The 16,757-nt window shown below is 40.4% G+C and overlaps 1 protein-coding gene and 1 long non-coding RNA gene across 2 annotated transcripts in view; one reads left to right on the forward strand and one right to left on the reverse strand.

Moving 5' to 3' along the window:
* Positions 1-16,757, forward strand: part of Npsr1 (neuropeptide S receptor 1) — a 196,218-nt gene that overhangs the window by 129,481 nt on the left and 49,980 nt on the right. Inside the window, exon 3 of the mRNA XM_016009934.3 lies at positions 8,476-8,579. Within this exon, the coding sequence (XP_015865420.1) occupies positions 8,476-8,579 (104 nt within the window). The remainder of the gene's footprint in view (positions 1-8,475; positions 8,580-16,757) is intronic.
* LOC143274097 (uncharacterized) lies at positions 1,237-2,558 on the reverse strand. Its single transcript, XR_013052535.1, has 3 exons — positions 2,326-2,558; positions 1,689-1,960; positions 1,237-1,326 (listed from the first exon to the last, which is right to left on the reverse strand). It is a non-coding gene; the product is annotated as an uncharacterized LOC143274097 (long non-coding RNA).

A 16,757-nucleotide genomic window follows, 5' to 3' on the forward strand; every position in this document is an offset into this window, starting at 1 on the left:
TTTGCTTCTCCCTACTTTACTTATGTGTTGGCTTTACTTTAGAACCCACATTCACATTTACAGGATGCCCTCAAAGAAGCAAAAATGCCCAGTGCACTCTGCTGTGATTTTCTGCATATCACTATTTTCTAGTGTCTTCTATGTAATGAAGGGGCAATCTATGCACACAATTAGATCTTTAAAAGTGTACCCTTTGTTCCCAAGGTCCTATTAATTACCTCTTAGGAGCATTTTATTTGCAATATACTCAATTACTAAGGTAACTAAATAGCTTTTACTGATCAGAGCTAGCATCATTTGCTTAATAGCAGCTAGCAAATGCTATAGCACAGTTACATGGCTACTGCACTACCAGAAATAGGCTTATTTAAGATTAAGCTCCAGGGGAGAAACAGATTTTACCAGAGTACACTATAATTGTTCATAGAGCCTCTTAGATCTATAGAAGCATCAGTATTTTCCCCATTATTTTGCAATGAGGGAAAATGTAAACCAACAGAAAATATCCAATAAGTCCACCATCCATTCTACTCATTCAGCACACCATTCTCCCTAAGAGAAGCTCCTTTTTGATTCTGTTTGATTGGTCACAGCCCACAATTCTCAGGCTCTTCATTGCCCTGATCAGTAGTAACTGTTCTCATCTGATAGGGAGATGGCTCATTGGGTAAAACCACTTGTTGACCAAGCATGGAGGACCTGAGTATGGACCACTAGAACCCATGTAAACAGTTAGATGTGACTGTGTGATCCCATAGAGACAAAAGGATTAGAGCTGGATGGCTAGCTACTCTAGCTGGAAAAAAATGGCAAGCTTAGTTCATTCAGTTAGAGGCCTTTCTCAAGGAAATAAAGTGGAGAGTGATTAAGAAGGACACCTGATAGCCTCCTCTGGCTTCTGTGGGCACATGCATCTGCACACACATGTGCACTTCACCACACATTCATATACCACACCACACACAGGAAGGAAGGAAGGAAGGAAGGAAGGAAGGAAGGAAGGAAGGGAGGGAGGGAGGGAGGGAGGGAGGGAGGGAGGGAGGGAGGGAGGGAGGGAGGGAGGGAGGGAGGGAGGGAAGGGAAGAAGGAAGGAAGGAAGGAAGGAAGGAAGGAAGGAAGGAAGGAAGGAAGGAAGGAAGGAAGGAAGGAAGGAAGGAAGGAAGGAAGGAAGGAAGGAAGGAAGGAAGGAAGGGAATGGAAATAGAGAAGCAAGGAAGGAAGAAGGATGTCTCTTACAGCTCGGGATTGCCACAGGGTTTACTTTCTTCCAGACTGCGACAATTCTCTTGTAGTGCCTGGGTACTTGTCTTTGATACTCATTGTTACCTACAGAGAAACAAAATGGCGGACATAGCGACAGGCACAAGACTTGGAGGCTCCCGGTCGGGTCACCGGGAGGGAGGTGAATTGAGGCCTTCCTCCCTCTACCTCTTGGTTCTAAGACCTTTGTGAGCTTCCGATAAGGGATACAACACCAGAAAGAGGGATCTAGTCACATGAGACGCATTCCAAAGGGTATCATCCTGTCCTTTGGGAGCCCTGTCTTTCACCTATCCTTCATGGGAGGCTTCAGAAGTCCACTCCAGGACTCGTCAAGAACAGCTGCTGTGAGGTGCATGATCAGAACTGAGTTCTGGAGTCATGAGCCCAATCATGGGCTCCCTGTGCTGTGAGGCCAGGTCTCTTACCCCCTTGTGTGGGTTTCCACACACTTAAGAAATCTGAAAGTCCCAGTGGGTGGTGGGTGGTGCTGACCATCTCAGGGGGCAGAGAGAGTGAGGGTCAGAGAAGAGGTGCACTGCCCATAAACGGCAGCGGCACTGGGAGAAGAGGCAGCCGCTCCTGCAGGACAGAAAGCACCACCATAACCGCATGATGCAGAGTAACTACTTGCTCTCAAGAAATCCTCCTTTAAAAGAATGAAATGTGCTTGAAGATTCCATCTTCCCCATCAGAAAGTCTGTCTAGAAAAGAAGCAAAATAGTAAAATAAACAAATAAATAAATAAAATGTGAACCAAAAATAAAATTAACAAACATAAATGTTGTATCCAGACAAAGCTTTTCCCAGAAGCCATGAGCTATTGAACAAAAGCCCCAGTGACAGAGATGGGACCCCCTCCTTTTTTGAGTTTTTTTTTCAGGGAAGCCCCAGAGGCTCCCCAAACCATAAAAGGCTCTTGCCTTTCATTAAAAAAATATTTATGTGTTTAAGTGTTTTGTCCGCATGTATATGTGTCATATGTGTGTCCAGTGCCCACATTGTTCAGAGGAGGGTCCCCTGCCTTCTGGAACTGGAATTGCAGACAGCTATGAGTCAGCCTACCTGTGGGTGCTTGGAACCAAGACTGGGTCCTCTACAACAGAAGCAAGTTGCTCCCAAAAGCTGAGCCATCTCTGCGTTTCCTGGCCATTATTGTTGGTTCCCCACCAGAACTGGATGATAAGACCCAGTTGCTGAAGACACAGCTTACCTGAGCTGTGTACTACAGAGAAAACAAGCTGAAACTGAGCCATGATTGTCCTCCTTCCCAGCTACTTGCATGTCATAGTCCCAGAAGGTGCTCTCCAGGTTTGTGGGAGACAAACCCTATCATTTGCCTTACTCAGGTGTTAGTCCTATGAGGTAACAGAACAACCTGCCATGTAAGATGTGCTCACTTGTACAATAGTGGCTGTACAGTTATGGAAATAATAATTTGCTCTCTGAATTTGAGGTACTGGAAACCTGGTCAAGAACCCATTGCAGGGGGAGACCAGGGGCTCTGGAAGGAATGGAATAATTGTTTGGCTAGATTGACACAATGTCAAGCTGCCCTCTGAATATTATGTTTATACCCATAGATAAACTTTACTATTAGACTTAATCAGGAAATCCTCTTTTTCCAGTGAACCATGATAAACATTCATGGCTGCACAAGATGAGTATAAGTGATGAATGAGTGCTCAGCCCTAAAAAGACATTTATACCACCCTCTCTAAGGCTCAGGGAACACTGTAAGAGGGGCTGGAAAAAGTGCAAAACCTAAAAATAAGGAGAAGGCTCAGGGAACACTGTAAGAGGGGCTGGAAAAAGTGCAAAACTTAAAAATAAGGAGAAGGACTGGAAAGTATGCAAGTGGGCAAGACAGGCCATTCCAATCATAATCTCACTGCAACCATGGATGTTTGTACCATGAAAGAAGAACGGGCCAATCAACAGTCAGGAAGGGATGGAGGAGGAGCTCAAGTCCCCATCCTTCACTGCTGAACTATTTACTACTGCTAACCTCAAGGAGAAAGGAAATCATTGCCTCTGTGTTATCCCCACTGAAGCCCCAGCCAGATTGCAGCATATGATTTTCAATCCAATTAATTGTCACACAGGCGATCCTGGTTAAATGGGTCACAGAACAAAACCAAAAGTCATGAAACTGGAATGGATGAAAGATCACAGAAAGTGGGGGGAGAGAGGCATGGGGGTTCAAGTACATTATACAGGTGTATGAAACAGTCAAATATCAAAATTAATTAGAATAAAAGTAGGAAAGGAAGGGAGGGAGGAGGGAAAAAAGAAGGAAAGAAGGAAGAAACGCAAACCAAAAGAGAAGTAATGCTCTCAAGATTCAAGGAAAAGTGACCCTTTTAGTGGGTCAGTGATGATGCACTCCTTTAATTCCAGCACTCAGGAAGCAGAGGCAGGTGGATCTCTGTGACTTCTAGGCCATAGGACAACCCAGTCTACAGAGATAGTTCCAGGACAGCCAAGGCTACATAGAGAAATCCTGTCTCGAGAAACGAGAGAGAGAGAGAGAGAGAGAGAGAGAGAGAGAGAGAGAGAGAGAGAGAGAGAGAGAGAGAGAGAGAGAGAGAGAGAGAGAGAGAGAGAGAGAGAGAGAGAGAGAGAGAGAGAGAGAGAGAGTGAGAGACAGTGCGGGACAGGAATAAATGTTGTCAAGTAGAGATATAAATTAGCCCCACTACTATGAAAATCAGTATGGAGGTTACTCAAAGGCCAAAGCAATTTGTCATAACCTAGAATTACGTGACAAGGGAGTCTTAGATGGCAAATTGTCTAGGTCTGATTGGCCTGTAAGAACACCTATGGAGAGTTGTGTGGATTGTTCAGTGGGGTTAGAGACCCACCCTGAGCATAGGTGGGTCCTTTTCACTGGATAGGCTCTGCATGTGGGTGGAGAAACCCAGCTAAGTGGAGGCTGCAAGAAAGCAGGCAAGTGTCCACTCTCTCTTTTCTTGACTAGACCAGCTGCATGAATTTCTGCCTTGATTGCCCTCAAAGACAGACTGAACCTGGAATGGAAGCCACTAAGTTGTTCTTTGTTAGAATATTTTATCACAATGGAAATGAAACTAGAATACCAAAACAAACCATCATATAACCCCCTTTGCCACCCCTGAGTATATACCAAAGGAATCAAAACCAGCATATGGAAGAGATACCTGGATGTTATTGTGACACTATGCACAAAGCCCACTTATGGCAACAGCCTAGGTGTTTATCAATGGAGAAATGGATTTTTCAGTGTGATGCATATACACATTTTATATATAATATATATATATGTTTATAGATATATATATTATATATATCAGTATAAAAACAAAATATCATTTATGGGAATACATATGGATCCAGAAGTAGTCCTGTTAAATAAAATAAGCCAGACCCAGAAAGACAAATATTCTGTTTTCTCTCATATGGCAAGTCTATACTTGAAGGGGACATGAAAATATAATTATGAGTTAAATGAGAAATTTTAAGATGTGAATAAGTTTCATAGAGGGATGTGACAGTAGATGATAACAAGTATGCATGTTATTAAAGTATGGTATATACAAGTCTGAAAATGAAATGATGAGACCCATTATTTTTAAAAAAAATTAAAAAAAAAAAAGTAAATTAGGCCCTGGCATGTAGCTCAGTGTTGGAGCACATTCCTAGCATCTGTAAAGTCTTGGGTTTAAGTCACGATGCTACAAGTGTTTCATCAACCCTGGCTGAAGAGCTACTAATGCAGAAATACTCAAAGTAAAACTGATACTATAAAGGATTGACTCATAAACTTGCTGCCTTAGTTGGGGTTTTTATTGTTGTGAAGAGACACTATGACCACAGCAACTCTTATAAACGAAAAAATTTCATTGGTGGCTCACCTACAGTTTCAGAGGTTCCATCCATTATCACGACAGGGAGCATGGTGGCATGGAGGCAGATGTGGTGCTGGAGCTAAGAGTCTTACATCATGTTGACTCAGAGGCAACAGGAAGTTGACTAAAAGTCACACTGAGGGAAACTTGAACAAGAGAACTCAAAGTCCAACCTCACAGTGACACACTTCCTCCAACAAGGCCACACCTCCTAAAAGTGCCACTCCTGTTGAGGGCCATTCTCTTTCAAACCACCACACTTGCTTAGGAAATACTAAATTACACAAAGAATTTGGCTAAAGGAGTGTTACCTCCAATGGTCATGGCCGATAATAGTGTACTAGCCAGGCTTGTTAGAAACCGTAAGAATATTTTGTACAATAATTGATATGTGGTGTTGCAAAGAAAGTTTCTGTTAACATTTATTCACTAAGATTGACTTCCAATTAGGCTCCATCCCATAACAGAAGGAGACAACCTTGACTTACTACTAGCCATTAGGCCCATTCTTATACCAAAGAATATTCCTCTACCATCAGCACAAGGGGGCAGCTCAGGGTCACAGCCACCATAAGTCCTTGTCTCCCATTAAGTCCCCTGTGTTCCTATCAGATGAAGCATAATTCTGTCAGGTGAGCAAGGTGAACCTGGGTAACAACTATTTGAAAAGAGAAATTCTGCTGCACTTAAGTAATTATGGAAGTATATTTGCTTGTAAATCTCTCATTTGCCCAGTGGCCAGACATGCAATCTCTGTTTAAATTGTAGAAAGAGAGGGGTCTGTACCTGAAAGAGTTTTAAGGATGACAGTGTATATGGAAGGCATGAGTCTAAGGCCTATATAAGCCAGTAGAACTTTCTGTTCCAGGCCAATTCCTCGAGCACTAGCCAGAGCTGGATGTAAGCTACTATTTTTTTTTACCATTATTATTATTTTACCATTATTATTATTTTTTAAAATTTATTCTATGTGTCTTTTTCATCAGGTATCTTGATCCCATTCATTTCCCCATCCCTTTACATTTGCCCTCCACCCCTGCACAACCCCCCACTAAATAAAACAAAATTTAAGAGGAAAAAAGAAAAAAATTTCATCATAGAAGCTGCAGTGTGACACAGTGAGTCACACCATAAATCCCTTTGTTCATATACTTGCAAATGTTCATTGTAAAGAGTCCTTGGTGTAGTTTGAGACCTCTGGTTTCTATTACACTATTGATGCTGGGTCCTCACTAAGACTCTTCCTGGATATCCTGTCGTTGCCCTGTGTCATGGAGATCCTGCAGCTTTGGGTCTGTGGGTCATGTTCCTTCATGTGCTCAAAAAGGTCATAGACGGGGTGGATGTTGGGGCGGACCAAGTCATAACCCTGAGTCTAGGCCTGGGCAGCTGTAGTGTTGGTCTGCCAGATGAGAACCGAGGGCAGCTCTCTCATGGTTACAACTTTGGGGCTGGCTCACCCACACCTCCACTAATAGGATTGGCTCTCCCATTCTTATGACCATGGGGCCAGCTCTCCCACCTGCCCCAAGCATTAATGGGCAGGGGAAGGGGGGCAACTCTGCCCTGCCCATGCCACCAGATGGGTAATGGGCACAGCTCTCCAATGCTCACAATTTCAGGGCTGGCTCACCCACATCTTCACTAACAGGGTTGGCTCTATTGTGCTGCCCTGGTGAGGTACAGGGCCTGCTCTCCCGAATGTTGCAGCTGATGGGGATCAGGGACAGCTCTACCACCTGTCCCAGGTGCACATGGGCTGGGTGCAGGCAAGGACAGGGGCTGGCTATTATTAAAGAGCTTTTTCTTAACTAATCTCTAAGTGTGTGGAATAATTTATCACTAGGAAGGCATATTAAATCTACAACACTATAGCAAAAAATGGCTGCTGAGAGAAAGAGAAAAATAAGTTTTTTCTAGGCATAAGGTCCCTTTTAGGTTATCAAGGCTACACATATATATCCAAAGCACACAAAATGCACTTAGTAGGGTGTGTGTGTGTGTGTGTGTGTGTGTGTGTGTGTGTGTGTGTGTTCACAAGCACACTTGTTCTCATAAAACAATAAGAATTAAAAAGAGGTTGTGATGGGCTGGAGAGATGGCTCAGTGGTTAGAAGCACCAACTGCTCTTCCAGAGGTCCTGAGTTCAATTTCCAGCAACCATATGGTGGCTCACAACCACTTGTAATGAGATCTGGTGCCCTCTTCTGGCCTGCAGGGACACATGCAGGCAGAATACTGTATACATGAAAGAAAGAGAGAAAGAGAGAAAAAGAGAGAAAGAAAAAAACATTAAATACCTGTGTATGTACAAAGTAATATTTTTTTTAAAAAAGAGGTTGTGAATTGACAGGTAGGGAACATGAGGGGAGATGGAAAGGGGAGGAGGATGAAATTATGTAAATAGAGTGTTCATGTATGAAATTCTCAAAAAAGTAAAGTTTAAATTAAAAATAAAGTATTCTATGAGACAAATCAAGATTCAAAACTTCCAGTAGTCTGTCTTTACCCATGTTAGACAGGCAATGAGGTGATAGTCTGCCCTGTATAGGACAGTGTTGTAGAATATTATTTTAAGGTGTGTTACTTTTGTTTATGTTGCATTTATTTAACTCTGCGAAGCTGTGTTACTTTGCCTGTCTAGAACACCTGATGGTTTAATAAAGAGCTTAAGGGCCAACAAGAAAGGCAGGAGAAAGGGTAGGTGGGGTTGGCAGGCAGCGAAAATTACAGAAGGAGAAATCTGGGAGGGAAAGAGATCTGGGAGTGACAGAAGGAGAACATCAGGGGTCAGCCACCCAGCTACACAACCAGCAACAGAATAAGAAAGAAAGATATACAGAAATAGAGAAGGCGAAAGCCCAGAGGCAAAAGACAGATGGGTTAATTTAAAGTTAAGAAAAGCTGGCAAGAAACAAGCCAAGGTAAGGCTAGGCATTTATAATAAGAATAAGCCTTTATGTGTGTATTTATTTGGGAGCTGGGTGGCCAGCCCCCCCCCAAAAAAAGAGCAAAAACAAACAACAAGAGGGCAGAAATGAATTCGGTAAGCATTTGTTGTCTTCAGTTTTGTCTCTTTTGAACCTTCTCACGGTGCCTGCATTAGTATGGAAGCCCCTCTCCTGGGACTATTGATTCCTCCTTAGTCACAGCTAAAATCCTTGCTAGGTGAAAACAAATTCTGGTATTTAAAGACAAGGAGCTCCTGCTTCACTTTTCCTCTGTAGCCATCTGCTAAGCTAAGAGAAAATAAAACGAACCCAGGAATTTGTTTTCACTGCAGTGTACCCACAAATTATGGAGAGATTGAAACATGTGTTTTTGTTAGATTCCTTCACAGGACTGATCAACATCCTGACAGATATTATTTGGCGATTCACTGGAGACTTCCTGGCCCCAGACCTGGTCTGCAGAGTCATCCGCTATTTACAGGTATGGAAATCACCTCCTCAGTGGGATGAGCCACACTGAAGCCACATATCATCAGCTCTGGAAATAACATGAAGGGAATAACTACTAAACCTTTGTTCATGTGCAACCAATCACTCCCTTCTTCCTAAGTGAAAGGACAACCAAATTTTCTATAATTTATAGAAACATGGGTATTTCTTTTTCTACAAATAATGTATATGCAAAGCAACAATTAAGAAAATCATAAATACAGCATTGAGTGAAAACGGTGGTAAGTAGTAACATTTTTGACATGTTACAGTTAAATAATGCCCAAAAGTTCTATCAATGCTTACTGTTTTATCCTCAGTCTCTTCTTCTAGAAAAATGTTAACAAGTGTCTGGATAATAAATATTAACCACCTGAATACCAAATAAACTCACTTTCTCAAATATCTATTGGTATTTGAATACCTTATCTAAATTATTCTCCTTCTTCAAATATTTTGTAGCTGGGTAGTTACTATATCTTCATCTTTGGTAAGATATACTTTTAAATCTATACACACAGGGCCTGTTGATATGCTTTCATATAAACTGCATATATAGATAATATGCATATATGATTTACAACATAGCATAAGATGATTTGAACGGTGCTGGGAAAAAGGCCTTGTGGGTAAAATGCCAACAATGCATGCATGAGGAACTGAGTTTGTATCCCCAACATCCACATCAAATCTGGGCAAGATCATGTGCATCTGTAACCGCAGCAGTGGAGAGACAGAGACTGTCCAACCCCTAAAGTTCACTGACCAGCCAGTCTAGCCAACCTGTGAGCCGTGGGTTCAGTGAGAGACCCTGTGCTTCAAATCTTACAGTGATATCCCATTAATGTGTTTCTAGTGCAGTTCTTATGCAGTTCTTCAGGTCTAAATTATTTCAGCTTTACAGAAGTATAACAGCACATCTGGAAAGCATTGCCCTCTTAGAGTCCACTTGGTAGGGATTTTAGGATATCTGTATACATATTCAAAAGTAAGATTGTAGTTTCATTCACTTTATTACATTTGGGTCTTAGTAACACTTGTTTCATTGTTCGGAAACAGATGAAAAAGTTGTGATGTTAATATTTTTGTAGTCTGAATATAACTTGAAAAGGAGTCATTGCAGAGGGACACTATTTTGTTAGAGTGAATTTGTTTCAAATCCTTTGAGCATGCCAGGGTTATGGTCATCAATATGCAATACTTACATGAAAAATGTCTTTACCTTCTTGTTGAGAATATTTTTGTGAAGAGAGCTGATTTTAATTATTGTATTACTATAATAGTAATTGATTGCAGAAGTGAAAATTAGAATCAGGCTTAGTAGCCTAAAACAATATGTATTTATCTTTTTGTGGTATCTGTTATTCAAAAATTCAGGAATAGGTTTCTTGGGCTACATGTAAGTTCATCATATGGTCCATGGCACTGAGCCTCTGTAGGGCAGATCTGGGACCAGGCAATTCGCTTCCAAGGTGGTCACTTATGTAACTGACAGCTAATGTGTGGTCTGAGAAGAATGCTCACTTTCTTTCCAATGGGTCTCCGCAATTGTCAGGAAGAAATGGGGATGGTCCAAAGCTATTGCCCTTGACTGAGACATCTGACAAAGTTCAATATCTTTACATAATTAAAAAAAATGTTCAAGAAATTAGGAATAGGAAAGAAGCAACTCAATGCAAGAAATGTTGTATGTGGCAGGACCACAGCTAACACCACACTCAACAGTGATGATAGTACAGTGCTCCTTCTCAAAGATCACCAGCAGACAAGGATGCCAGCCTTGCCACTTCCACTCAACTGGAAAGGCTGCCAACAGGAGGAAATGAAAACTTCCAAATTAGAGATGTAGAAGCAGAAATGCCTCTAAGGAACCTGCCAGAAAGTTAGAATTATAAATAAAGCCAAAAAATTGCAGAATATAAAATCAAAACACAAAAATATGGAACATACCTACACACAAAAGTATTCAAAAAAGGAATTATGAGCCGGGCGTTGGTGGCGCACGCCTTTAATCCCAGCACTCGGGAGGCAGAGCCAGGAGGATCTCTGTGAGTTCGAGGCCAGCCTGGGCTACCAAGTGAGTCCCAGGAAAGGCGCAAAGCTACACAGAGAAACCCTGTCTCGAAAAACCAAAAAAAAAAAAAAAAAAAAAGGAATTATGAAAACCACTGTACTTATAATAACTACAAAATATTATAAAACACTGAGGAATATATTTGGATAAGTATCTGTCAGGTCTAAAAGCTAGAAATTATAAATCTACAATTAAATAAGTTAAAGGAAAAAAGAAACAAGAGACAAGTAGATGGAAAGAGAGTTAACACCCATGGATCAGAAGAAATGCTCTTTTCTAAAACTGCTTTAAACGATCCATAGATGCAATGGAATCCAAGTAGAATTCCAACTACATTTCTGACACAAATAGAAAACACAACTGCAATACATAGAGAATCATAAAGACCCCATATAGATGAATCAGTATTGAACAAGGAGATAAAAGCTACCTCTGTCATACTGCTTGATTTGAGAAATACATGGTAATGTCACCTACAATTAGTGGATTAGTGTTCATCTGTGTCTTTAATTTCAATACTGCACTTTTATGAAACTGGGTCCAGCAGAGTATGCTGTATATATATTTACGATTGGATAGTAATATCTTTGATAACTGTCCCCTTGACTAGAATGAACTGACCACCTGTATTTCTTCTGGTTATTTTTAGTTTGAAGTCTATGTTGTTAGATATTAGAATAGTGACATCTGCCTGCATCCCAGTCCCATTTCCTTGGAATACTTTTTTATATCCTTTCACTTTTAGGTGGTCCCCATCTTTTGAGTTAAGATGAGTCTCTTGTAGATGATATAAAGACAGATTTTGTTTCTCAACCCACTCAACTAGCTTGTATTTTAAGATCGAAGAGTTGAAGCCGTCAATATGATTGAAAAGTGTTGATGTCGTGTTGTTTTGTTTTGCTGTCTGTGTCTTTAGTTGTTAGTGTTTCAGCTGTTGTGGCTTCATTTGCTACCTTTCTAGAGTCGTTTCCCTGTACTAAATCTTCTCTTTAGTCTGAAGTGTTCAAGAGATTAGCAATAGGAAGAGAGTAACTCAACACCATTTCTTCTTTTTTAATATTTAAAAACATTGTTTAAAAATAGAGAACCTGCAAACCACCAAAGCTTCTTAGAGACAGCAACTACACATCTTAACTACAAAGCACTCACAATAGCTGTTAAGAGTATTAGAGCAGGGAGAAGTGTGTCCACAGTGAGTTTGGTCACTTTTATGTCAACTAAGCAGCCATCAGCTGCCAGAATAACTAATTTTAAAATTCCTTTTAAGCTCTCTCTGTCTAATCCCAGCTATTTTCTGTGGGAAAAAAATTAAACTGTTTTTTATTCTTCTCTCATATATTACATCCTAAACACAGTTTCCTCTTCATTCCCTCTGCCCAGCCCCTCCCCCTACCTCCCCTCTCCCTGAGGTTCTCCTCTGACCCCATGCCCATGCTTGCTTACCCTCTGAAAAGAGCAGGTCTTCCAGGGACATCAACCAAACACAGCATAAAAGCTACAATAAGACCAGGCACATACCATCAAATCAAGGCTGTACAAGGCAACCTAGTGGTAAGAGAGGAGTCCCTCAAGTAGGCAAAAGAGTCAGAGACAACCCCTGCTTCTACTGTTAGGAATCCCACAAGAACACTAAGCTACTCAACCATAACATATATGCAGAGAAGCCTTACAGACCCTGACATATATGTCAGATGCTTATAGGGCTCCCTGATCTCTGTAAGCTCCCATGAGTCCTGGGCAGTTGATTCTGTGGGCCATGTTCTCATGGTGTCCATGACCCCTCTGATTCCTAGGATCCTTCCTCCCCATCCTCTGCAAGGGCTCCCTGATGTTTGACTATGGGTCTCTGCATCTGCTCCCATCAGCTGATGGTATCTCTGGTCCCTTTGATAACAATTCTGCTAGGCTTCAGTCCCAAAACACTCTGCAGGCAGGACAAACTGTGGGTCGAGGTCTTACCTGGTTACAGAAGGTGGCTAGTTTAGGTTCCTTGTCCCCCATTTGGCTTACTGAGTTTTTCAATTCCGTTATCATTTCCATTTGAGTTCTGTTTAATATTTCTATCTCTTTATTGAATTCAGTTTTCAAATCTTGGATTTTCTTTGTCAATTCATTCATCTATGTATTTGTATTTTCTTGGGAATCTCTCAGGCATTTATTACTATTCTCTTTAAGCTCATTAAACTATTTGTCTTCTGTTAATTCCTTTAATTATTTGATGAAGTTTATGGTTGTTCTTTTGAGTTCTGCATCCTCTAATTCATTTATGTAATTCTCATTGGAGAAAATTTCTATAGGAATGATGGATTTGAGGGACATATACTGCCTTGGCCTTTTGCATTGTTTGTGTTTTTGTGATGAGATCTGGCTATGTAGACTTCTCTTTTTATCTAAGATTTTAAACTTACAAACTGAATACAGGCACACAGAAAAATACCGTGCGCCATAATCACGTTAGCTTTATCTTGAAGATTTGGGGATGATTCAATATATAAGTCAAAAAAGTAATAAATCATATGATGGACTTGAAGACAAAAACTACATGATCATCTCAATAGATGAAAAAAAACTTTTGACAAAATATCCAACATATCTTCATGATAAAATTCCTCAATAGCGTAGGATTAGAGGAAACACAGCTCAACATAGTAAGGGCTGTATATAACAAACCCAAAGCCAACAACATCCTAAATGAATAAAACCTCAAACAACCCCATTAAAATCAATAAAGCACATGGCTGTCCACTTCTCCACCCATCATCACTCTTTTTCAATATGGTTCTTGAAACATTAGCTAAATCAATAAGTAAAGAGAAGGAAATGGACAAATGTATTAAATGGATACAAATTAGAAAAGAAATATTCAAATTATCCCTGTGTTCAGATGATATATTAAACACAGAGATCCCAAAATTTTCATCAGAAAACTATCAACAAATTCAGCAAAGTGACAGGTTACAGAATCAACTTACAAAGATCAGTAGCCTTTCTCGACAGCAACACAAACATGCTGAGAAATAGGTCATGCACAAAGTGTTCACAATAGCTTCAAAAGATATCTAGTAATAACTAACAAAAGAGGTAAAAGACATCTATAGTGAAAACTTCAAATAAGTGAAGAGATTGAGAAAGAGGTGGGGGACTATGTTCATGGTTTGGTGGAATTAATATTGTGAAAAATGACAATTCTATCAAGAGCAATGTACATATTCAATACAATCCATATATATATATATATATATATATATATATATATATATATATATATATTAGTCAAGGCTCTCTAGAGGAACAGATCTGATAGAATAAATGAATATATACATACATACATATATATATATATATATATATATATATATATATATATAATGGGACTTATTAGAATGGCTTACAGGCTGTGATTCAGCTAACCCAACAACAATCTCTGTTGCAGAATATTATTTTAAGATATGTTACTTTTGTTTATATTGTGTTTGTTTAACTCTGTGAAACTGTGTTACCATGCTTGTCTAAAATACCCGATGATATAATAAAGAACTGAATGACCAATGGCAAGGCAGGAGAAAGGATAGACATGAATGACAGGCAGAGGGCATAAATAGAAGGAGAAATCTAGGAAGAGAGAATTGAAAAGGAGGAGCCAGAAAAGAAGGAGGGCATCAGGGGCCACCCACCCAGCTACACAGCAAGATACGGAGTAAGAGTAAGATTTACAGAGAAAAGAGAACAGGAAAAGCCCAGAGGCAAAAGGTTAGACAGGATAAGTTAAGTTAAGAAAAGCTGGCTAGAAACTAAGCCAAGCTAAGGGTGGACATTTACAAGTAAGAATAAGCCTCTGTGCATGATTTATTTGGGAGCTGGGTGGTGGGCCCCCAAAAAGAGAAAAAAAAAAACAGCACATCTTCTGATTGAAAGGCCCAGGAGCTGGATGTCTCATCTGGTCTTCTGTGTTTAAACAATTGGCTGTGGCCCTGAATAGAAAGTTCTCAAAGGAAGAAATTAAAATGACTAATAAATAGCTTAGAAAGTATTCATCATCCATAGCAATTAGGGAAATGCAAATTAAAGCAACCTTGAGATTTCATCTCACACCAGTCAGAATGGCTAATATTAAGAAAACAACTGAAAAGAAATGCTGGTGAGGTTGTAGGGAAAGGAGAACCTGTATTCACTGTGGGTGGAATTGCAAACTGATCCAGGCTCCCTGGGAATCACTGAAGAGAATTTTCAAAAAGCCAAAAATAAATCTACCATATGTCATAGCTATACCCCAGCCTGGCTGATGTCCAATATTTTCTCAACCATGTTCATTGCTGATCTGTTCAACAATAACTAGGAAATGGAACAACCTAAGCATCCTTCACTCAATGAATAATGAAAATATGGTATATATCTACAGGGAATTCTACTCAGCTGTAAAGAAAAATGAAATCAAGTACTTTCCAGGTAAATGTATGACACTGGGCATATTATATTGAGTGAGGTAACACAGACACAGAAATGCAAACTTCATATATTCTCTCTAATTTGTGGTTGTTAGCTCCAAATCTATAGGTGTGAGTATATACCCTAGAGCAATCACAAAAATAAGGAAAGTAAAAGGGAACAGAGATTGGAGGAGAAGGCCTAGAATGTGGACCAGCAGGATATAGATGTTATAAAGAGAAAATGGGAGAGAGGGTAACTGGGGAAGGAGGAGAGAAGGCAAAAGAGGAGAGGATGCTTCTAAGGATGTTTTTAAAAGATGTAGGGAGTCATTATATTTACCTAAACTTATACTACACACACTCACACACATTTTTTATTTGTGTGTGTGTGTGTGTGTTTGTGTGTGTATAATTAAGCTTGAACTGATCCAGAGCTTCAACCCTGAGGAATGGCTCTCATACTATCAGAAGGTGCTATGTAATTTGTCAAGGGAGAGGAACATTCTGTAGTCCTACTCTGCTGTCAAGCACATTAATTACAACAAGGACTGTTGTGCACTGGTGAAGGACATTCCTACATTGGTGAAACAGTGGCATTTTTATCTTGGGGTTACCAACTGCTATCTAAATGGATTTAAAGTCTTCTCAACAGAGCCGGGCGGTGGTAGCGCACGCCTTTAATCCCAGCACTCGGGAGGCAGAGCCGGGCAGATCTCTGTGAGTTCGAGGCCAGCCTGGGCTACCAAGTGAGCTCCAGGAAAGGCACAAAGCTACACAGAGAAACCCTGTCTCGAAAAACCTAAAAAAAAAAAAAAAAAAAAAAAAAAAAGTCTTCTCAACAGGAGAGAAATTATAGCTGGTACTATAAGCCTAGCCAATGGCCTAAGGCTAGTGAAATCATAGACCTGACATAAGAACGAATTACTGCAGCTTTGCAAAGTCAGTGTAATTCTCCAACTGCACTCTAAATACTCATCCTTATGCCCTCAGATGAGGTTAGCTCTCATGCCTCATCAGAGAGACTTCTTTTCTGCCATAAAGAGACTGTCCCAGAAATACTAGCTAGTCAAATGCAGAGAACAACTGGCTGTGGACTGCCAGCCCCATCTACAATACAAACTTTGCACTTAAGGCTCAAGGAACATACACACTTTGGAAGAGGAGGCAGAGGGTTGTTACAACCAGAGGACCAGGAGGTCTACTGTGAGACTGTGCATTCTATCTATGACAGGGAAGCTACACCCAGGAAATCTCAACTACATAGCTGCCTGAAGAAGACCTGGAAAATCCCAACAACAGTTGACATCGCACCATAGATGGAGGAAATCCAATGGAACTTTGGATTCCCACCCTAGATGGTCTTCCCCAGGGATGTGCCTCCTGATTGGTTATTCAATACCAAGTGGTCATCCCTGGGAACGTACACGTACAAGCAGCACTGAACTGACTCAGAAGGTTTGAGGAATATGTCTATTTACTTATATGTATGACTTATATGTCGTTTACTTACATGACTACAGTGGTTAAAGAAGAGGAAGCCATGAATTTGGAAGAGAGTGAAGAGGAATAGGGAGGAAGGGAGCAGAGAAGGGGTAAATGATATAATCATAGTTTAGTTTTTGTTTGTTTGTTTGTTTGTTTTTTAAATGTGATGAAGCTTTAAGAGCCA

Source organism: Peromyscus maniculatus, chromosome 7, assembly GCF_049852395.1.
Source record: "Peromyscus maniculatus bairdii isolate BWxNUB_F1_BW_parent chromosome 7, HU_Pman_BW_mat_3.1, whole genome shotgun sequence".
NCBI classification, from domain to species: Eukaryota; Metazoa; Chordata; class Mammalia; order Rodentia; family Cricetidae; genus Peromyscus; species Peromyscus maniculatus.